General features: G+C 59.6%; 1 protein-coding gene across 5 annotated transcripts; it reads left to right on the plus strand.

The window, feature by feature from the left end:
• Positions 1–37: 37 nt before the first annotated feature.
• On the plus strand, positions 38–19,711 carry NACC1 (nucleus accumbens associated 1). 5 transcript variants are annotated; one of them, XM_047826421.1, is made up of 8 exons: positions 38–146; positions 913–1,046; positions 14,061–15,041; positions 15,123–15,296; positions 15,883–15,988; positions 16,086–16,183; positions 16,755–17,010; positions 19,526–19,711. In XM_047826421.1, exons 3-8 carry the CDS (start codon positions 14,069–14,071, stop codon positions 19,620–19,622), a joined length of 1,704 nt encoding a protein of 567 aa, XP_047682377.1. In that variant the 5' UTR covers positions 38–146; positions 913–1,046; positions 14,061–14,068; the 3' UTR covers positions 19,623–19,711. The 5 variants fall into 5 exon arrangements, with proteins under 5 accessions (XP_047682377.1, XP_047682397.1, XP_047682384.1 ...); XM_047826428.1 differs by lacking the exons at positions 38–146; positions 913–1,046 and adding exons at positions 1,189–1,369; positions 4,544–4,835; XM_047826413.1 differs by lacking the exons at positions 38–146; positions 913–1,046 and adding an exon at positions 1,189–1,369.
• Positions 19,712–19,986: the final 275 nt, after the last annotated feature.

A 19,986-nucleotide genomic window follows, 5' to 3' on the forward strand; every position in this document is an offset into this window, starting at 1 on the left:
TAGCCAGTCAGTGATGCTACCTACAGTGGGTGGCCGGGATCAAAATGTACGGCGGAAAGCTCGGAAAGTGTAGTGTGGATAGCCTTAATCACGTCGGCTCCCCTGGGAGGGGACGCATCACTCGCCCCATTTCACGGATGAGGAAGGTGAGGCTCAGAAAAGGGGCGGTAAGCGGAGAAATTCAACATCTACTGATCGGCTTCTGTGCACTGAGTGCTGTAAGCACATTATTTCAGGGCACTCTGCAGGAATAATTAAGGCTCTGAAATCAGATTTATTGAGTTTGAATCCCAGTCCTATCACATGGTCTTGGCAAGTTACTTAAACTCTCTGGGCTTCACTTTCCTTAACTGTTAAATAGAAATGCTAACTTCCAATATAGAGCAAAAATTAAGGGACAGAATGCCTAGAAAGTGTGCAAAGCATCCCCTCTCTCAGGAGGTTCTAACCGTGTAGGACGGGAGGGGAGCATAGTGGCCTGCACTGCCTGGATTCCAGTCCCAGCTAGCCTTGCTACTTGTTCTTGTCTCCATCTATGCTTAAGTTTGCCCATTTGCAAAATGGACATAACTTTTTAACGTTCGTTATTGTGTTGTGGTGAGTTTTAAACGACTTAGTGCAGGTTAAATGCTTAGAACAGAACCAGGTGTGGCGTAAACATGAAAGCATTAATTTCATCGTCGATTCTTGATTCGGCGTTTGAATCCTGGCACCCTCCATTACGTACTTGCTGGTAATCTTCAGTAGGTATTTTTCACTTCTGTGTGCCTCTCTTTCTATGAAGGGTGTATAAGTGTGTAGTCATTTCTACTTAAAAATGTTACTGTGGCGTTTAAAGAGATAATGCCCATTAAGTGCCTAAAACAGTGCCAGGCACAATAAATAGAAGTCATTGTTGTTTTCGTTTTACAGGAAACGAATGATCGAAAAGGCGAAGAGACTTGTCCAAGGTCGCGGAACTAGGAAGCGGCGGGGTCGGGAGTCGAATTCTCCGGCAGATCAAGGAACAGGCGGGGGACCCTGAGGGGCGAAGGGAGAAAACCGAGGTGAGAAGGGGCGCGCTCGGCGCTCAGCTGGCCTCGTCTCGGGGGCGGGGCCGGAGGCGGGCAGGGGGCGGGGCCGCGGCCGCTCCTCCCCGGCCGGGTTGCGGCGGCGGCGCGGCTTGCGCTCGCTCGGCGCTCGGCTGGGGCGGCCTGGCCCACAATGAATGGCCGCCGCGGCTGCCGCTGCTGCTGAGGCGGAGGCCGCGGAGGCCGCGGAGGCGGAGGCCGAGGCCCCGGCGCAGGGGGGGCGCGCCCCGGGCCCAGGCCCGGCCCCAGCCGCCGCTGCGGAGCCCGCTGGGAGCCCCCGGAGCGCGGCCACGGCGCAGGTGAGGCGGCCCGCCCCAGGCCCGGTTCCGGCCTCCTCTCTACGGGGCGGCCCGAGGGCATCCGAGGGCCGGCTGAGGGCTGAGCGGGGAGGGCCGGGGGGGGGGCCTCCTCCGACAGAAAAGGAACCGGGTCCGCAGCCTGCACTCTGCCCGGGCCGGCGAGTGCGGAGAGGCCCGGCCCTCACGAGCGGCCTTGAGTGTCCAGTCCCGGGCCGGGCCGTGGGGCTTGGGGGTGGCGGGATCGGGCCCAGACCAAACCCCCCCCCCGCTCACTCTCGGCGACTGGGGGGGCTCGGAGCTGTGCCCGGACAGGTGCCGGAGGCCCGGGAAGTTGGAAGGCCGGAGGAAGAAAAGTGAGGAGGCGTCCGGGGAGGCCGGGGCGTGTGGGGGGGGGGGGAGGGGGGAGGAGTCGGGCTTTGGGCCGGCCGAGTGGGGGGAGGAGGGAGAGCGGCGCGGCCGGAGGGAAAGGGCCCGGGGGGGGGGGGGCGGGGAGGGGCCGACCTGCAGGTAGTGTCCGGGCGCCGGAGGAGGTGGGTGGGTCAGGTTACAGGCCTGGGGGCGGCTGAGGAGAAGCCCAGGAAGTGGGGCAGGGTGGGTGTGGGCGGAGTTAGTTCGGGTGGGGGCGGATAGGAGATCCCAGAGATGTTTGCAGGGGTCATATGAGGTTAGGGCTTGGAGAGATGCGCGGGGCGGGGGGAAGGCCAGATCCGGGGGCCATCAGGTAGGTTGAGGAACTACTGTAGGAGATCGGGAGGTGGGGGGGGGGGGGGGAACAGCGCCTTTGGGCTCGGCTAGTGGAGACACGGGGCGTCCCGAGAAACTAGTGCGATCCAAAGGCACATGCCACCCCTTCCCCCACCAGGTGTCCGCTCCGGGCCAGACCTGGGCTGTGCCCTCTTGTCCTCATCCCTCTCGGGCTCTGGGTCCCCGACCTACCCTTGGAGCAAGCCTCTGCTGGCTCTTCCAAAGCGCTGGCCCACCGGATGGGTGTTCGTGTGGGAAAGTCCGCAACACCTAGGTGGGCATGTATACCTGCCGGGAAGCTGCCCAGCTGCCCTTACCTGAGTATCCTGGGGTGCTAGATTCTTTCCCCACTTTTTGTGAGCAGAGCCTCGGGGCTCCAGCCCAGGCCCCTCGCAGCCACCCACCATCTTATACCATGGCCTCCCAGGCACCAGCTCCCCAGGGGTGAAGGACTGGGAGGGGAGCGAATAAAGTTCTGCTCGTCGGGTCTTGGAGGCTCCTGATGATACCAATCTGGTGTCTACACCCTGGCCCAGGCCTTTGGGTCTCTTGGCCCCGCGGCTCTGCCTGTGAGGTGCCCTCTGGGGCCAGGCCCTGGGATGAGCTCGTTGGTTGCCGGCCCACCACTGGATCCGCTTCCACCTTCTCCATGATGGGAGGAAGCTCAGGCTTCGGGTGGCTTGCTCCAGGCCACACAGCTAGACAGTGGCAGATTGGGACTGACGGGCCCTCGGCTCAAACCCACAGTCTCCCCAGCTGGCTTTTGAGGGGCATAGCTGGAGGAGCTCCACTGTTGGGATTCCCTGGCGGGGCTTCTGTGCCCGGGCGTTTCCTCTTGGCCCTCCCAAGGAATGGATCCGTGCCCTTGCGGACAGAGTTTTCCTGGCGTTCCAGGGGCGGGAACAGTGGAAGCGTCTTTCTCAGGGGCCTGGTCACACCTCATCCCCCCCGGCTCCCTTCTGGGAGCCCAGAGGTCAGGGGTCACGGAACTGTGGGCTGGCTCGGGGAGGCAGTTTCGAGGACGAAGCCTAGCTCCAGAGCTGCATGGAGCTCTGCTTGCCTGGTTTGTCTTTTTCCCCCTCTTTGGTTCCCGGTCAGACGTCCACAGCGTTCGTTGCTCTCTCTGGGCTAATTGTTACCAGTGTGTTCTGGGATCTTCCACACCTGAGGCAAGAGCCACAAACTGCTGGGCCGAGTGGTTATCAGCTGGGCCTGGGCTTAATGATGGGTTGTCACCCTCCTTCCCTGCCTTCCCCCAGTCGGCCTGTAGTTCCTCGAACCCATCCCACCTGGGCCCTGCCCTCCTCTCCCTGGCTAGCCTCCTGGTTCTGGGAGCGGGAGGAACTGGGCCGGCAGCCCCACTTAAAGGTGCCTTTTCCCTGTCTGGCTGGGCCGAGGCTGGCTGCTGTGGCACAGACTGGGGCTCAGGGCTGGGTACTGAGGCCGGGGGTGGCTACCTCTGGTCACATGGCTGGAATGGGGCCAGCGACTGGTGGGGGCTGGCCGTGGTGTGTGGATGGCAGAGGAGGGCAGTGGCTCTGAGCTGCCTCTGGAGCTAGAGGAGAAGGTGCTCAAAGGCTGCTTTTCTGTGCGGACTTCGGGGCACACAGACCTGGGGTGCCAGAGGAGGCCAAACTAGCAAGTACAACAAGTAAGGGGACCCTTGGGACAGTTTTATTTCACTAGGGTGTCGACTGCCTGCTAGGGGTGGGGGTGGGGGAACAGCCTTGAATAACAGATCCGGTGGGGGGGGGGGTGTGGGGGGACAGTGGAGAATTTCAAATTGGGTGGTCAGGCACGGCTTGTGGGAGAGCTGAGCCCTGAATAAGAAGAAATCGGCCTGGTGAGGGAAGCTGGGGCAGGGGAGGAGCGAATGTTCTGGGCAGAGGGGACAGCACATTGAAAGCCTTCATTGAGCATGTGCCAGCCTCCTGCTAAGTACTCTAAATATCTTGTCCTCATGAGGGAAGGAGTGAGGGGGGTGACCCCAGTGTGGAAATGAAGACCCTTAGTGCCATTTACAGAAAAGCACCCGGGTCGCAGGGTCTCCTGGGTCTCCTCGCTGCCCCCAGATGAAAGTCCAGACCCCTTGGCCTGCCTCCAGGCCTTTTAAAGTCTGGCCAGCCAGTGGGGAGCCCCAGCGAGCAAGGCTGTGAGGACAGCTGAGTTTTTGTCAGTCTTGCAGGATCTGTCGTTGGGGTCAGCCTGCAGGCGTGGGTTTGAAGAGCGTTGGGGGTTGGTCCAGCCAGGTTGACTCGGAGTTCATCAGTGTCAGTGCCAGAGCAGGTTGATGGAGAGAGGAGCCTGTGTTTGAGGCGATGATGAGCCCCCCTGGGCTTGAAGACGAGGCGCCGCTGCTTGAACAGCCTGTGCTCCCTCCTGGGGTCCTCCCGGCTCCTCCTCACCCTGATCCCTTTCCTCCTTCCCCAGGCCCTCGGCGCCCATTGTGCCTAGCAGGGGTGTGCGGGGGGGAGGCCCGTCTCCCTGCCTCTGCTCTCTGGGTCCCCCCTGGAGAGCCCTCTGAGCTGCAGCTTGCAGCTGCAGTGAAGTGAATCCCGTCCGGTGGCTGGCTGTTAGAGGTCGTGCCCAGTGCCTGCCTGCGGTCATCGTCCCGTCTCTCCTGTGCTGCCTCCTTTGGTGAAGGTCTCCGCATCCTTCGAGACCCAAGGGCCCTCTGTGAGGACTGTGACTCTTTTCTGAATTAGGCGGAGGGTGGCTGAAGGTGAGCAACCACGGTCTAGTGGAGAGTCTGATTCCATCAGCGCCATCCTCCTCAGCCATGAGACCCTGGGCAAAGGTTGCGACCTCGGGCACCTCCCGTGTCCTCCTCTGATGAGTGAGGACAAGCAGGCTTGCCTGTGCAGCAGTGGTTCTCAATGAGGAATGATTCTGCCTCCTCTTAAGGGGTTTTGGGAAATGTCTGGAGACGTGTTTGGTGGTCACAGCTGGGGCTGGTACTGGCCTCTAGTGAGCGTAGAGGTCCGGGATGCTGCTCAACATCGTACGTAATGTATAGGATGGTCCGTCCGTCCGTTCCCCGCCCCCCCCCCCCCCGCCAAAGAGTGATCTGGTCCCAGTGGCCACAAGGTCGGGGTATCCTCGCTGTGTTGTTACCATGAGGAGCACAGAGATTGGTGTCTGGGGTGTTTGATGATGCTGGGAAGGCACTGGGGCAGGCAGGGAGCCCTCAGCAAGTACTGCTCGATTAATCATGAAATGGCATAAGGTTCTGGGGGTGTAGGACGTGGCCGCTGCTGTCAGAGACCTTACAGCCTGCGAGGGGCTTAGGGGGAGGGACAGAGGGGACGTGGCTAATAACAGCTGGTGTTACCGGGTCCCGGACTCAGGGTAAGCACCAGTCTGCCTGCATTGCTTGCCGGTTCAGTCCTTGGAATGGCCGCAGGAGGTGGCTGCTGCTGTTAGCCCCTTTTCGAGTTGGGAAGACTGATGTCAGGCTGTCAGCGCCGCTGCAGGGAGATGTTTTCTGGCGGTGTAGAGGAAAGGAAGCACAACTCTAAGCAGGAAGCTTTGCGCTTTGTGTAAGATAACAAGATTCGTCTTCTTAAGCCGTGCCAAGGTCCTGCGGCGCCTTCCAAGCCCGTTTTGACAGGCCCCTTCCCAGGAGCCACCTGCCTTAGCTACACCAGCGTCACCTCAGGGCCTTAGCATGTGACACTCCCTCCATCGTGTGCCTGCCACCACCTCCTCCTTCAAGTTTGAAGGCACACAGGGATTAGGGTGTAACTCCGAAAGGTGGACTTGGGGTGGGGGGTAGGGCTGCTGCTGTGGGCGGAGGAAGGGAGAGTGGGAGGAGAGAGGGAGACCCTGGGGCGAGCGGGGGACTGGACTGCTCATTTCCCAGAGGTGGCAGGGGCGAAGGGGAGGGAGTAGCTGGGGGAGGCTGGGCAAAGGAGAAGGCCTCCTGTAGGGGAGGCAGGAACGGCCCGCAGCCTAGCCCTCAGAGGGCGACCGAGATCCCATTTATGGGGAAGACATACCCAGTGAAGATAAAGAGCCCCAGCTCTGGCCTCTCTGAGCCCCAGTTTTCCCATCCATGGGATGGGTCTAGTCACGGTGGCCTGCGTGCCTCGGGGAGCGATGGGACCACGTGGGGGACGAGCTGGGCATGGGCCAGCCGTGGTGAGGAAGCCTCAGCCACTGTTACCTCCGATTCTGGGACAGGAGCCAGAGGGCCTGGGCGCAATTCTGGGCCTTGCTCTCTACGCCCGGAAAATGGCGGGAAGAGTTGTTTCTTCCTCAGAAACCAGAGAGAGAAGTGTAACAGAGCCCTTGCCCTGTGCAGGTGCACAGTAGGGACAATGTAAATGCTACTTGCCAGCTAATGCCCTGTCACAATCCTGTCACCCACTGTGGATATCATGGCCACTTTTGGGGGGGGGGGCGGAATGTGCACCTACTTTAAAAATGCCAACAGTAGGGGGGTGCCTCGCTGGCTCAGTCGGAAAAGCCTGCGACTCTTCATCTTGGGGTTGTGAGTTCAAGCCCCGTGTTGGGTGTAGGGATTGCTAAAAAAATAATAATAAAGTCCTTTTTTTTTTTTAAATGCCAGCAGTAGAGATCTGTACAGTCAGGTAACACTTTGTTCTTCATTAGCAAATGTTTGCCTCAGCTGCTTTGCAGTTGGCGCCTACTGAGGGTCAGAATGGCTCTGGGCCAGGAAGGCTGCTCTGGCAGCCTGGGGGTATATCCCCTCCCCCCACCTTACTCTGACCTCCTGCTGAGCTGCTTGAAGTCCTGTGGGGCTTTCTACGGGCCTCTGGTCCTTTCACTTGGGGTTGGTGGTTTCCCTGAACTGGCTTGCACTACATCGGGCAGCTCACAGCTTCCCTGGAAGGTCAGCCGGGAAGACAGACAGTCCGTCCCTGGTGATGGCGCACATCTGTACCCCTCGCTTGTGCTGCCTGGGGAGTCTGGAGCTCCCTTTCCAAATCCCTGCCAGTTTCCACTCCCAGGAGTCGCCCTGCCACCCAAGCGCTTGCAGTTCAAGCCTGCCGCACCCCGGCACGATCAGGCAGTAGTGTGAACAGTTGGTGGGAATCCGAAATGCAGTGACACTGAGCTCAGAGCGGGACCCTGACTGCAGGCCACCCGCCTGGTGCGGCTGCCCGAGGGGGGCACCGGTCTAGGCGGCACCCTCCACACTGGCCCTGGGGGCTCCCACCCTGTTTGGGTCACATTCATGTGGAACAAAAAGGGGAGTTAGGTTGGAAGTAACAGAAATAATTTTTCATTCCACAAACAACTATTGAGCACCCACTGTGTACCTGTCTGGTCCTAGGGGGCAGCGAACACTGCAGTATAAACCGGATAGGCAGGCACCTTGCCCTGGTGGAACTGACACAAAGCCAAGGACGCATCTAGCTAGCTAGATGGTAGGAAGCACCAAGGAGGAAAAATCAAGCAGGAGAAGCGAAGGAATTGGGGTTGGGAGAGCTTCTGTCTTTGGGAGTTTGAGATAAGTGACTGGGCAGGTGTGACGAGCTGTGGCCATCTCGGGGACAGCATTCTAGGAAGTCCCAAGAGCAGGTGGTGAGAACAGGTTTTGAAAGAGTTTGGGGGTCAGATCAGGGTGTTGGCCTGAGCAAGGAAGGCTGGAGCTGGTGAGAGCTTTGGCTGGCGGGCTTGGGGGTGTGGGGAGGGGTTTGGCCGCAGGCACGTCGAGTTAGTATTGGGGACATATACACGTCTGGCACCCATAGGAAGCCCAGGACAGGGGCTCCACGGGGGAGTTGTAGGCGAGAGGATGCTACTTCAAGCCTGTCTTGAGCCAGCTTGCCATAACAACACGCCAGAGACGGGGTGGCCGAAACAACAGACATGGCTCCCACTTCTGGAGCCTGGAAGTCCAAGACCAGATGTGCCCACACGGCCTTGGTGTGTGTCCTTACAGAGAGAGAAATCTCTCCCTTCTCTAAGACTCACCGGTCCTAGCAGATCAGGGCTCCCACTCTTAGGCCCTTGTTTAATCTTAATTACCTCCTAAAGACTGCATCTCCAAATACAGACGTGTTGGGGGGTAAGAGTTCAACCCACGAATTGGGGTGAGGAGGCACAGTTGGGTCCAGAGCAGAGCCCTCGGTCTGGGTTCAATCCCTGGGAAGAGAGAAACTAACCAAGGATTGGGCCCAGCACCAGCCTTCATTTACCTTCACTTTCTGGAAGGACTGTGCCTGCTTCTCTCTCAGGACTCTGCATGGTCTCCCTGTACGTTGGGGGCTATGCTCCCATTCCACCACCGCCTCGTTCTGTCTGCCCCCCCACCCCCCGTCCCCGCTCCAATATGTCAGCTGTAATGTTAGAGGCCCACACATGCGGCACGTTGATCTGTGGAACTCTGGGTGTAAGACCACGTTCCCTGTTGGACCATGAGCCCTGGAGGCAGGCCTTGTCTCGCTCATGGCCTGCCCCGGGCTCCCAGGCACTTCATGCCCCAGGCAGGCGCTTGGCAAATATTTGTTGAGTGACTCGGGAGGTCATGGAAACGGAGTGCTGGGCCCTTGCATCTCACTGGGAGACCTGCTCGTGTTTGGGGCCAGGACACTAGCGATGCTGGGAGGGTCCCTTTGGCCCTGCATAGGGCTGGGAGCCGCCCCTTCCTTCGAGGGGAGTCTGGGGACCCCAGAAGATGGGCAGGCTAATATGCCACATTGTGAGGTCTTCTGCCCTTAAGGATTCTCTAGTCGAGTGGGATTTAGTTTTCTCAGAGGTAAGCATTAGGGCTCTGCGTGTGGGAGCCGGGGAGAGTGTGCAGAAGAAGGGCATCTTCTCCAGTCTGGAAAATTCTCAGAGCCAGGGGGTAACGGTGGGAGAGGAAGATGTGGGCAGTGGGAGGAAAAGGGTTCTCCTGGCAGGGTGCACAGCCGGACAGACGCCTGGCGCGGGTGGGAGAGCCATGCAGTGTGCTTGGCGGGGACAGGACTGCTGGATGGTTTAGAAACCCCCGACTCTTGACTCCATCACCACTGCCTAGGCAGCAGGTACTACAGACCTGTTTTCTGGGAGCCCGTCGTGCTCCACGGTCCCTCCCCTCACAGGGCTAGCGTGGCTAAGGGGCTTCAGGGAGAGCCAGGACAGCCGTTCTTTCTGAGTCCAGAGGACTGGAGTGGGGCATTTGCCCAGGGAGGGAAGGAGGGGAGCCTGGGGGTGACCTGTCCTATGCTTCTAAACCAGCCAAGCCCTCGCCTTTCGCTGCCCTTGCAGGGACAGCAAGGCCACACAGCGTCTCTGCATCTCAAGCCCTGCCACCCCACTCCCCTGCACCGTGGAGGGGGTTCCTGTGCATTGACCGGTTGAGCCGTTGGCACTGATTGCCTCCCCCCGCCAAATGGTTAAGGCGTCAAAGCCCTGGGTGCCGGGCTGTGAGGCTGGGGTTCACAAGGCCTGGGGGACCCCAGCCTGAATGTCAGGTTGGTTCTCGCCTTTGGGAGCGCCTCCCTGTGTGTGTTCCCGCTGTCACCCCAGGGACCTCAGCACTCTCGTTGCTGAGCTTTCCCCGAGCTGAGCTGCCATCCGGTGCCGGTTCCCGGTGAGCGGTCAGGCCCTCAAGTCCAGCCGCCTCGGGAGGGGCAGGGCCGCGCTTCAGTCCTCACCTATGAAGCGGGGCGGTCCTTGTGCCCTTAGCAGCAACTGGCACACCAGCACAGTTAGGAGAACCCCCCAGAATTTCTTCTGCAGCCCCGGGATGCAGCACCTCCCCCAGCAGCTGCCACGTCCCAGACTGGAGGCATTTATTCTTGCCTTGGTGCTCCCTCCTCTTAGCCACTCACCGCTGAGTCTGACCATCCTCTCTCTGTGGCTGCCCCACTGCCACCTGCCCCACCACTGGCCCAGCCCTCAGTGTCTCCCCTGTTTTGGTTGGGAGTTCTCCCGAAGGCGGTCTGGGCCTGTGTCTCCCTTGCTCCAAGCTTCCCACTGCTCCCGCGGAAACACTTCCCCTCACCAGACCGGGGCCCCCGGTCCCACCCCTTTCCCAGCAGCCCTGTTGGCCCTGCACTCGCCTCAAGCCGCCGCTGGCCTCCTGGGGTCTTCTGACTGCACCTCACTCCTTCCTGCCCGAGACTTGGTGGACCTCTGGCCCCCTGTCTTCACCTCACTCCCAGAGTCAGCCCAGCCCTTCTGACACACTCACCCCGGCGGTAAATGTGTCACTCCCGGTGTCTTCCCGCTAGACAACTGCACGTGGAAATAGCCAGTCTCCTTTAGGGCTGTGTCCCTCGCGCCTTGCAGTTTATCAGGGTGGGTTGGATGAGTGAGTCTCCATTTTGCAGATGAACAAACCAAGGCACAGAGGGGAGGGCCTGGCAATGGAACCCAGGTCTGGGGTTGGACTCCACTGCACGCCTCTCCTGCCTTGGTCCTTCCCCTTACCGTGAGAGCCTTCCCAACTGGGGGTCTAGTGATCCTGTTGAGGGAGCTGGCCTCACCCTTGACCCCCTTGGCTCTGGTCACTTGGGCCCCAGTACCTGGGGTAGCTTCATTTTGGCAGCCTTGGGAATTGGGTTGGGGGTGCCAGGCCCCTGGAGCGGGCTCTCTGGGCTGCGTCCTTTGCCTCCACTTGGTGCCTCAGTTTCTCTTATCCACACACAGAGGGCCAGCTCCTGGCCCATCTGGTGTTGAGTTGGAACTCCTGAAGGAAGGTGCTGCCTTCTGATGGTGGAGTCCCTATTTCCCCCCGGGATTGCCTTAAATTGTTTTTCCTGGGGGTGACAGTGATTTTGATGAGGACAAGGAAGCAGAGGGCATAGCTAAGGGAAATCACAAGTTTCAGTGCCCACAGAGACCCTGATTTGAATCTTGTCCCTACTGTTTCCTCAGCGATGACCTTGAGACTGTTTTTAACATCCCCCCATGGCCTCAGTTTTCCCGTCTGAAAATTGGGAGTATGAAATCAGCCCCGTGGGTTTGCTAAGAGGATTCAGAGAACTCCTGTAGGTCACCAACTGTCAGCTCTTGGGTGACCCGGGTGCTGGGAGGGGCAGGGCCTGCCAGTGTCTCCCTCAGGGTCCATCACATGTAGCAGCTTAGTGAATGCAGACTAGATTTGCACAATCGGGTTGGCCTTAACCAACATCTGTTTCCAAATGGAGAAGCAGAGATTCGGAGTTCCTGCCTTCAGGAACAAGTTGGTTCTGGAGCCAGGACTTACTATGGGCACATGGCTGCTTCTGTTGTCCTCTTGGTACCTGGTGTTACCAGAGTTCCACTGTGTCCCAGGGTTCAGCCCGTGGAAGCAGCTCAGAATGGACTCGCTAGTGAATTAAAAATGTGAAAGAAGCAGGTGAGCTAATCTGAGAATGAGGGGAAACAGCTGGGGGCTCTAGTTGGTACCTGCCCCAGGGCCTTTGCACGCCGACTTTCTTCCTTCTCACCAGCTGGACTCTTTTCATACTCACCCAGCCCATTCAGGACCACTGCCTTCTATATTCCATAGAATTGCAGGGGACTCACTTTTACCATGGGTACAGTTATAAAGCCGCCTTGTCCTTCAATGCCCTTTTATGAGTGCCCTTAGAGTACTGGACATGCCCATCCCACCCCACCAGTTCTGGGTTGGAATGTGCTGGAATGTGCACTGATGGAATCGGCTGTGATGCAGAAGTTCCCATTTGAGAGGTGCCTGGGCCTCCCTGAGAAGGGCCACAGTTTCTTAAATTGGCATTTCTATCCCCCTCTAGCACTTTGGGGTTAATTTTCACAAATTAGATGTGTATGCTACGATTTCACACATTTTACATCTTTTGAAATATTACCTATTTTTGTAAGTAGGTGTAATATGATCAGGTTCAAAATGCAAGACTCAGGAGTGTTCGTGGCAAGTTTCTCATGTCTTCTGCCCAGAAGAAACCGGTCCTGTGGATTCTTATTTCTTTATTTGAGCTTTATTGAGAGACACATACCATGAAGTTCATTTAAAGTGTACAACTCCATGGTTTTCATACAGGTGATCCTTGAATGAGTTGAGATGGGGGGGGGGGCGTGCAAAGTCGAAAGCCCATGCAAAATCTTTGACTCCCCAAAAACTTAACAGCCTACTGTTGGCCGGAAGCCTTACCGATAATGAAAACAGTCAATTAACACATACTTTGTATAAGTATTCTATACTATGTTTTTTTTTCTTAGTGTTTATTTTATTTTTGAGAGAGAGACAGAGTGAGTCTGGGAGGTGCAGAGAGGGAGACACAGAATCCAAAGCAGGCTCCAGGCTCTGAGCTGTTAGCACAGAACCAGAGGCGGGGGCTCAAACCCATGAACGGGAGATCATGACCTGAGCTGAAGTTGGACGCTTAACCGACTAAGCCACCTAGGCGCCCCTACTGTGTTCTTACGATAAAGTAAGCTAGAGAAAAAAAATGTTAACCAAGAAAATCATAAGGAAGGGGCACCTGGCTGGCTCTGTCAGAGGAGCATGCGACTCTTGATCTCTGGGTCATGAGTCTGAGCCCCACTACTTGGGCATAGTGATTACTTAAAAGAATATAAAATCATAAGGCAGAGAAAATAACATTTATGGTACTGAACCGTATTGAAGAAATTCTGCGTGTAAGTGGACCCACACAGTTCAGACCTATGTTATTCAAAGATCACAATTGCTTATTCAGAGTTGTGCACACATCACCACAATTTTAGCCCATTTTACATTACGGCAAGAAGAAACACTGCATTCTTCTGCTCACCACCCCACCCCCCCCCCACCTTGCCAGCTCTGGATTTGCCTGTTTTGGAGATCTGTATACATGGGATCATATAAGAGTGCCTGGATGGCTCAGTCAGCAGAGCCCGTGACTCTTGATCTCAGTTTTGTGGATTCGAGCCCCACGTTGGGTGTAGAGATTACTTCTGATCTTTTAGCTAAATAAGTAAATGAAAGAACCCATCCGTACATAAAATCATATAATACACAGGTCTTTTGTCTGCCTTCTTGCCTTCAGCATAATGTTTTCAAGGTTCACCCATATCCTAGCCTGTATCTGTGTTTGTTCCTTTATGTGGCTGAATAATATTCCGTTGTATGACTGGACCATATTTTATGTATCCACTCATCAGTTGATGGACATTTGGGTTTCCACCTTTTTGGCGATTGTGAACGGTGCACAGGATTTTCTGTGGATCTAGGTGTTTGTTTCTCTTGGGTATAATTCTAAGGAATGGAATTGCTGGGTCATATGGTAACTCCGTGTTTAATCATTGGAGGAGCTGCCAGACTTTTTCCATAGCAACTGCACCATTTTGCATCCCCACCAGCAGCGTAGGAGGATTCCGATCTCATCCTTGCCAACACTTGTCTGTCTTTTTTATTCCATCCAGCCCCGTTGGTATGAAATGGTGTTTCGCTGTGGTTTGGGCTCGCGTAGTTACCCTGACGACTAGTGATGTTCTCATGTGCTTTCGGGGTTTCTTGAGTAGGTTATTCATTCATTCATCAAACAGTGATTGGGGGTCACGTGCTCAGCCCTGTGGACGCAGTGTGAAAAACCAGACGACCCTGGCCTCTTGGTGTTTTGACGCCAGTGCCCTTCTCTAGGGGTTGCCCTATCTGTGCGTGTCGTGCTGGTGGTGCTTAATGCTCACAGACACTCACTGTGTTCGCTCATTTCAAATTCAGGCACATACGTGTAAGTGTGCGTTTGCCCTCCTGTCTGCAAGGGACAGCCAGCACGCCCCACCCCCCACCCCCACCCCGGGCCTGTGGCTGACATAACTGATCTGACAGTCTGTCATGGAGGCAAGTCTGTGCCGGGACTGAAGGCGTGGGTGGCTCCCGGTGATTCTCGCAACCGCGGCCGAGTCCACCCTGTGGATGCTGCTCCCACGTGCCTCCCTGCAGCAGGTGAGGTTCACGAGAGGAGGGCTGAGTCTGCTGCCTGACCCTGTCCCTCTGTCTGTCTCTCCCTATCCCCTCCCCCCCCCCCCCCCCCCCCCCGCGCAGCTGCCGCCATGGCCCAGACCCTGCAGATGGAGATCCCGAACTTCGGCAACAGCATTCTGGAGTGTCTGAACGAGCAGCGGCTGCAGGGCCTGTACTGTGACGTGTCCGTGGTGGTCAAGGGCCACGCCTTTAAGGCCCACAGGGCCGTGCTGGCCGCCAGCAGCTCCTACTTCCGGGACCTGTTCAACAGCAGCCGGAGTGCGGTGGTGGAGCTGCCGGCTGCCGTGCAGCCCCAGTCCTTCCAGCGGATCCTCAGCTTCTGCTACACAGGCCGGCTGAGCATGAACGTGGGGGACCAGTTCCTGCTCATGTACACGGCCGGCTTCCTGCAGATCCAGGAGATCATGGAGAAGGGCACCGAGTTCTTCCTCAAGGTGAGCTCCCCCAGCTGCGACTCCCAGGGCCTGCACGCTGAGGAGGCCCCATCGTCCGAGCCCCAGAGCCCCGTGGCCCAGACGTCGAGCTGGCCGGCCTGTGGCACCCCGCTGCCCCTCGTGTCCCGCGTCAAGACGGAGCAGCAGGAGTCGGACTCCGTGCAGTGCACGCCCGTGGCCAAGCGGCTGTGGGACAGCGGCGGCAGTGGCGGTGGCAACGGCAGCCGCAAGATGGCCAAGTTCTCCACGCCAGACCTGGCTGCCAACCGGCCGCCCCAGCAGGCCCCGGTGGTGGCGGCGGCACAGCCCGCCGGGGTGGCCGTGGCGGCGGCGGCGGCGGCGGGGGCCGGCACCGGGCAACCGGCTGGGGGGGCGGCAGCAGCAGCGGCGGCGGCGGCGGTGGCAGCAGGGGGCGTGGTGAGCGGGCCCAGCACGTCAGAGCGGACCAGCCCAGGCACCTCGAGTGCCTATACCAGCGACAGCCCCGGCTCCTACCACAACGAGGAGGATGAGGAGGAGGATGCAGGCGAGGAGGGCACGGACGAGCAGTACCGGCAGATCTGCAACATGTACACCATGTACAGCATGATGAACGTCGGCCAGACAGGTGAGGTGCCTGCCCTGCCCTCCCGCCCCAGTCCCCGCCCCCGCCCCGGTCCCCAACACGTGCTGCTCTCTGCCCCCGAAGCCGAGAAGGTGGAGGCCCTCCCTGAGCAGGTGGCCCCCGAGTCCCGGAATCGCATCCGGGTGCGGCAAGACCTGGCGTCTCTCCCGGCCGAGCTCATCAACCAGATCGGCAACCGCTGCCACCCCAAGCTCTACGACGAGGGGGACCCCTCCGAGAAGCTGGAGCTGGTGACAGGTGGGCCAGCATCACTTCCTCCCCAGAACCCCCCTTTCCTCCCCCACGTCTGCCCTCTGAGCCAGCGCCCCTGGCCCGGTGTTTAGGAGCCACACTTGGGATCTGACTCCAGCCCCGCTGCCACCGCTGGCCGTGTCTTGGGGCAGCTGACACCCCTTGGTGTTGATTCGTCCCAAAGGCCGGCCTCCAGGCTTCTGCCCCAGAGGCTGGTATAATTGTGGGTCGGCACTGTTGGCCACGCGGGTAGATGAACGGCTTCTTAGGGTGGTTTGGGGGTTACCTGATACGGTGGCTAAGAATCTTGGCTCTTGGAGGCAGGGTGCCTTGGCGTGAGCTCCCACTGCCTGTTCTTTTTGATGCCCAGGTGGTTGTGTGGGCAAAAGCCCCCCGTGTGCAAGCAGGGCCCGGCATGTTCTAGGTGCCCCGTGCACAGCGGCACCACCATCTGTCCTCGCCTGACCGCTGACGAGGCCACGCCGGGGCGAGTTGTCAGGGAGCGTCTTGGCCGGGCCCAGGCCGGGGCCCGGCCAAGTGGGGAACGTGGCAGTTTGGGGCCCCCCGGCCACCCTCCTGCTCCCCACTCCAGGCACCAATGTGTACATCACGAGGGCACAGCTCATGAACTGCCACGTCAGCGCGGGCACGCGGCACAAGGTCCTGCTGCGGCGCCTCCTGGCCTCCTTCTTTGACCGGTGAGGCCCTCGCAGAGCCCGGCTGGAGGGGAGGGGGGCCGCCCCATACCCCCTGCCACGGGCGGCCTGACTCCCTCCTCCGTGCCCTCCACCCCAGGAACACGCTGGCCAACAGCTGTGGCACCGGCATCCGCTCTTCCTCCAACAACCCCAGCCGCAAACCGCTGGACAGTCGCGTCCTTCACGCTGTCAAGTGTGAGTCTCTAGAGGGGCGGGGCCCGGGGCAGGCGGATGGTCCTCTCCCGCGTTGGCCCTGATAGATGGGTGGGGTTTGGGGTCAAGATTCTGAGGCTCAATCTAGGCCTGTGGGGAAGAAGGCTGTGACTGGATAGAGATTTCCCCACAGTGAGGGGCGGGGGGCACTGAAGGTCAGCCTGTGTCAGCTGTGGGGGTGGGAGTGCGGGGGGAGGGGTCCTCGGGGAGTCATGGGAGTGGTGAAGCAGCCAGGCCCCAGCCAGCTGTCGGGAGAGAGGTCTGGGTTTTCGTGTGGAATCTCGCAGTTCCTAAATTCTGGCAAATGACCCAGACTTTTCAAGAGCCCTGGGCCATCCTCTCAAACCCCACACACGGCCGAGCCCAGTCAGGCATGGGGTCAACTGACGTCGTGGCTCGCGGGTTCCTCCGTTCCGCCACCTCTGAGGGGGGTTCGGGGCTGCCCTGGGTGTGTGTTTGGGAATCAAGGAGCAGCGTGGCCGCGTGGCTGCTGGCAGTGTGAGCGGCCGGGGCCACACTCTGCCTGAGCCCCGCTGTGTCTGTGCCCTCGCAGACTACTGCCAGAACTTTGCTCCCAACTTCAAGGAGAGTGAGATGAACGCCATCGCAGCTGACATGTGCACCAACGCCCGCCGCGTCGTGCGGAAAAGCTGGATCCCCAAGCTCAAGGTGCTCATGGCGGAGGGCGATGCCTACACCACCTTCATCAGCGACACGGGCAAGATCGAGCCGGACATGATGGGCGTGGAGCACAGCTTCGAGACGGCCAGCCACGACGGCGAGGCCGGCCCCTCGGCCGAGGCCCTCCAGTAACTACCACCGGACCCTCCCCGCGGGGCCGTCACACTCCCCCCCCCCCCCCCCACCCGATCACGCCCACCTACCATCTTGGTCACGAGCTACTGTCTGTCCCTCCCCAGGACCCGCGGGGGGCGCTGCATGCTCCCAGCCCCTCTGCCTCCCCATCCCACTCTCTGACCCCAATCTGAGCGGGCTGGGAGAGGGCAGCGGCCGGTGCGAGCTCTGCACTGCCTTCCCTAGCACACTCGGGCGCCGTCAGGGGGGCTCCTGCTCCCCCTCTCCTAACCCCTAGCAGTGGTCTCCCCACTCACCAGGCCAGGCGGGGAGGGGCCGGCCTGGGGGGCTCAGGAAGGCTCCCTCCCCAGGCCCTGGGCCCCTTGCTGCAACCTCTTGGGACTTGCAGGGGCCCCAGGGTTCTCAGGACCCCTCCTGCCACCACCTCCCAGTGCTTCCACGTTTCCAAAAGCGCCTTCCTGTCTCCCTCGTCTGTCCCTGCGCCTGGGGGCTGGGGTAGGCGAGGCTGAGGGGACTCCCCATTTCACAGCTGAGGAAACTGAGGCTCAGAGAAACTTCACAACTGATCTAAGGTGGTGGGCAGTGGCGGGCCCGGCGCCCCTCTCTCTCCCCACCCTGTGCCCACCTCTGTTGCCCCCACTTTTCCCCTGGGGCCTGAGTGGGGCAGGTCCCGAGTGGGAGGCTCTTGGGGAAAGACTGAGGGTCTCTGCGAATAGAACGAGAGGTTTCCTGGGCTCACAGAAGTGTGTGTGTGTGTGTGTGTGTGTGTGTGTGTGTGTGTGTGTGTGTGTGTGTAGAAGTTTTGCTTTTAAACAAATGGATATGCGAGGCAGTAGGGCCAGGGCTAGCAGCCAGGGGAGCAGGCTGGGGGGCTGCTGCCCTCCCCCCCCCCACCCCCACATCCCACGCTGCCCCCACCCCCTGTACATACTTTTTAAAGCATTTTTTTAGCTGATGAAATATTGAAGTATAAGATTCCTTTTATTTTTCAAACCAACGGGACTGTCTGATGTCCCCTTCGGTCCCCAGGGGACGCGGCAGGCAGGACGGGGTGGGGGATGGGGGCAGGCTGAATGCGTGCGTGCGTGAGTGTGGAGTGTGGGTGCGCATTTCTGAGGTGGGGACCCGGCCAGGCCTCTGCTCAGGCTCCTGTGGGTCTGACCAGCTCCTCCCTTGCTCCTCTGTTCCCCAGCGGGGCTCCATTTGAAGGGGGGGGGGGTGGCCTGGCCTTGGCCTCTTGGCTGAGCCCAGCTTCTGGGGACAAGGCAGGGCCCACTTTCATTGTTAGCAGTTTGCAGAATTTTCTCTAACCATTCCTCTTTCTGTCCTCGCCCAGCGCGAGGGGGTTGTGTTTTTTTGAGTTTTACATGTGAACTCTGTGGAGGGTTCTTTTTTTTTACTCCCTGTCCCCCCACACTGGGTGTCCTTTACAATTTCACCTTTCCCTCTAGCCCTGTCCCCACTGCCTCTCGCCGCCTTCTCCCCAATCTGACCAGCCCGTTGCTTCCGGCAGCCTCTCCAGAGGCAGGGGGATTGTGGGAGGTGGGGTGGGGGTCAGCCCCAACCCTTGGAATCTGACTCAGAGGTCCCCCCCACCGCCTCCAGCAGCCCCCACCAGTCTGTGAAGGGGTCCCCTCCTGACATCTTTTTGTGGGGGTGGGGGGGCGTCTGGTCTGGCTGGGGTCCTGGCATCCCACTTTCCTGGCCTGGCCCCTGCACCTTAGCCCTCAGCCGGCCCAGTGTATGGGGGGAGTCGACGCCCCAGCTAAAGCACAAGCACCTTAGTCGCACCTCCCCCACGCCCTCGTCCTGGCTTTGACATCCCACCCCAGCATCTATCCCAAAGCACAATATCCTGGTCACTTGGCAAGCTGCCGGGCCGGCCGAGGCCGAGGGGCAGGCTGGGGCTCCAGCCAGACCCCACAAGGAAGGAGTCCCCAGGCGCTCCCCTCCTTCCAGGCCTTAGCAGGGGCCGGCTCTCTGGGACTGGGGTCTTCTCCCTCCCCACCCCTTTGTCCTGGACAGGCCCCTGCCCAGCCCCTCCCTGCCTTGTCCTCGGGTGGGGCTTGCCCCTGTCCCTCCTCCAAGCCCCTGCAGCACTGGGTTGGGTGGCAGAGCCCCTCGTTTCAGGGACCCCAGGAGGTGCCCCTGGCTCCCGGGACTGTGTTGGGGTGGGGGGGGGGGGGGAAGGGGCTGGGCAGGGGTGCCGGGGAGGAAACTCCTCACCAGGAGAGCCAAAGACAGGGTTGTGCCTTACCCCAGGAGCCACCCCTGCGCCCCTCCCGCCCTGCCCTCCCCACCTCCTGGGCGGCCTGCTGCTTTTCCTTCTCTCCCTCCCCTGCCCCGCCCTGCTCTGAGCTGCATGGTCCCCCCACCCCGGGCAGCCCAGGGAGGAGCACGAATGGAGAATCACCAACCAACGCAAAAAAAAAAAAAAAAAAAAAAGACTGTGGGCCCCCCCCCCCCCCGCCTCCCCTGGCCGCCCACTCACCCGCCTCTTTCACGCAGGACAGACCGCCCGCCCTGTCCGTGTGAAGTGCCAACGCCCTCCCCGCCCTGGGCCGACCCCCCACTCCCCGGGCCCGTAAGTGAGATTGCACATTAACTACTGTAAGGAGAGGAGCCGCACTGGGAAATGTGAACCATGAGAATATCAGTGACACTGAGGAAAATAAACTAAACGCCTTTGTAACAGCCCTGCCGCATGCTGCTCTCTGGGGGCGCCGGGCCCAGGAAGGGACGGTCGCTGCACACTAGGGCACCGTGTGCTCGGGACAGCCAGTGCAAACATCACACCTCAGAACGCCACTGTGAGGGGGGGCCCTGGGCCAGAGCCCCTGCCACTGGGAAACAGGCTCCAAGCCAAGCGGCCAATAGCTTCCACTTACGGCGGGGTGCCTGGCCTGGCTCAGTCGGTAGAGTGTGGGACTCTGGATCTCAAGGTCCTGAGTTCGAGCCCCACAGTGGGT

The sequence above is a fragment of the Prionailurus viverrinus genome, chromosome A2, assembly GCF_022837055.1.
Source record: "Prionailurus viverrinus isolate Anna chromosome A2, UM_Priviv_1.0, whole genome shotgun sequence".
In the NCBI taxonomy this organism is placed as follows: Eukaryota; Metazoa; Chordata; class Mammalia; order Carnivora; family Felidae; genus Prionailurus; species Prionailurus viverrinus.

Bases quoted from the DNA above. Each gene is read 5' to 3' on its own strand.
- NACC1 (XM_047826421.1), top strand. From the start codon at position 14,069: ATGGCCCAGACCCTGCAGATGGAGATCCCGAACTTCGGCAACAGCATT. The intron at 15,042-15,122 runs GTGAGGTGCCTG...CTGCCCCCGAAG, and splicing joins GATGAACGTCGGCCAGACAG to CCGAGAAGGTGGAGGCCCTC. The intron at 15,989-16,085 runs GTGAGGCCCTCG...CCTCCACCCCAG, and splicing joins CTGGCCTCCTTCTTTGACCG to GAACACGCTGGCCAACAGCT.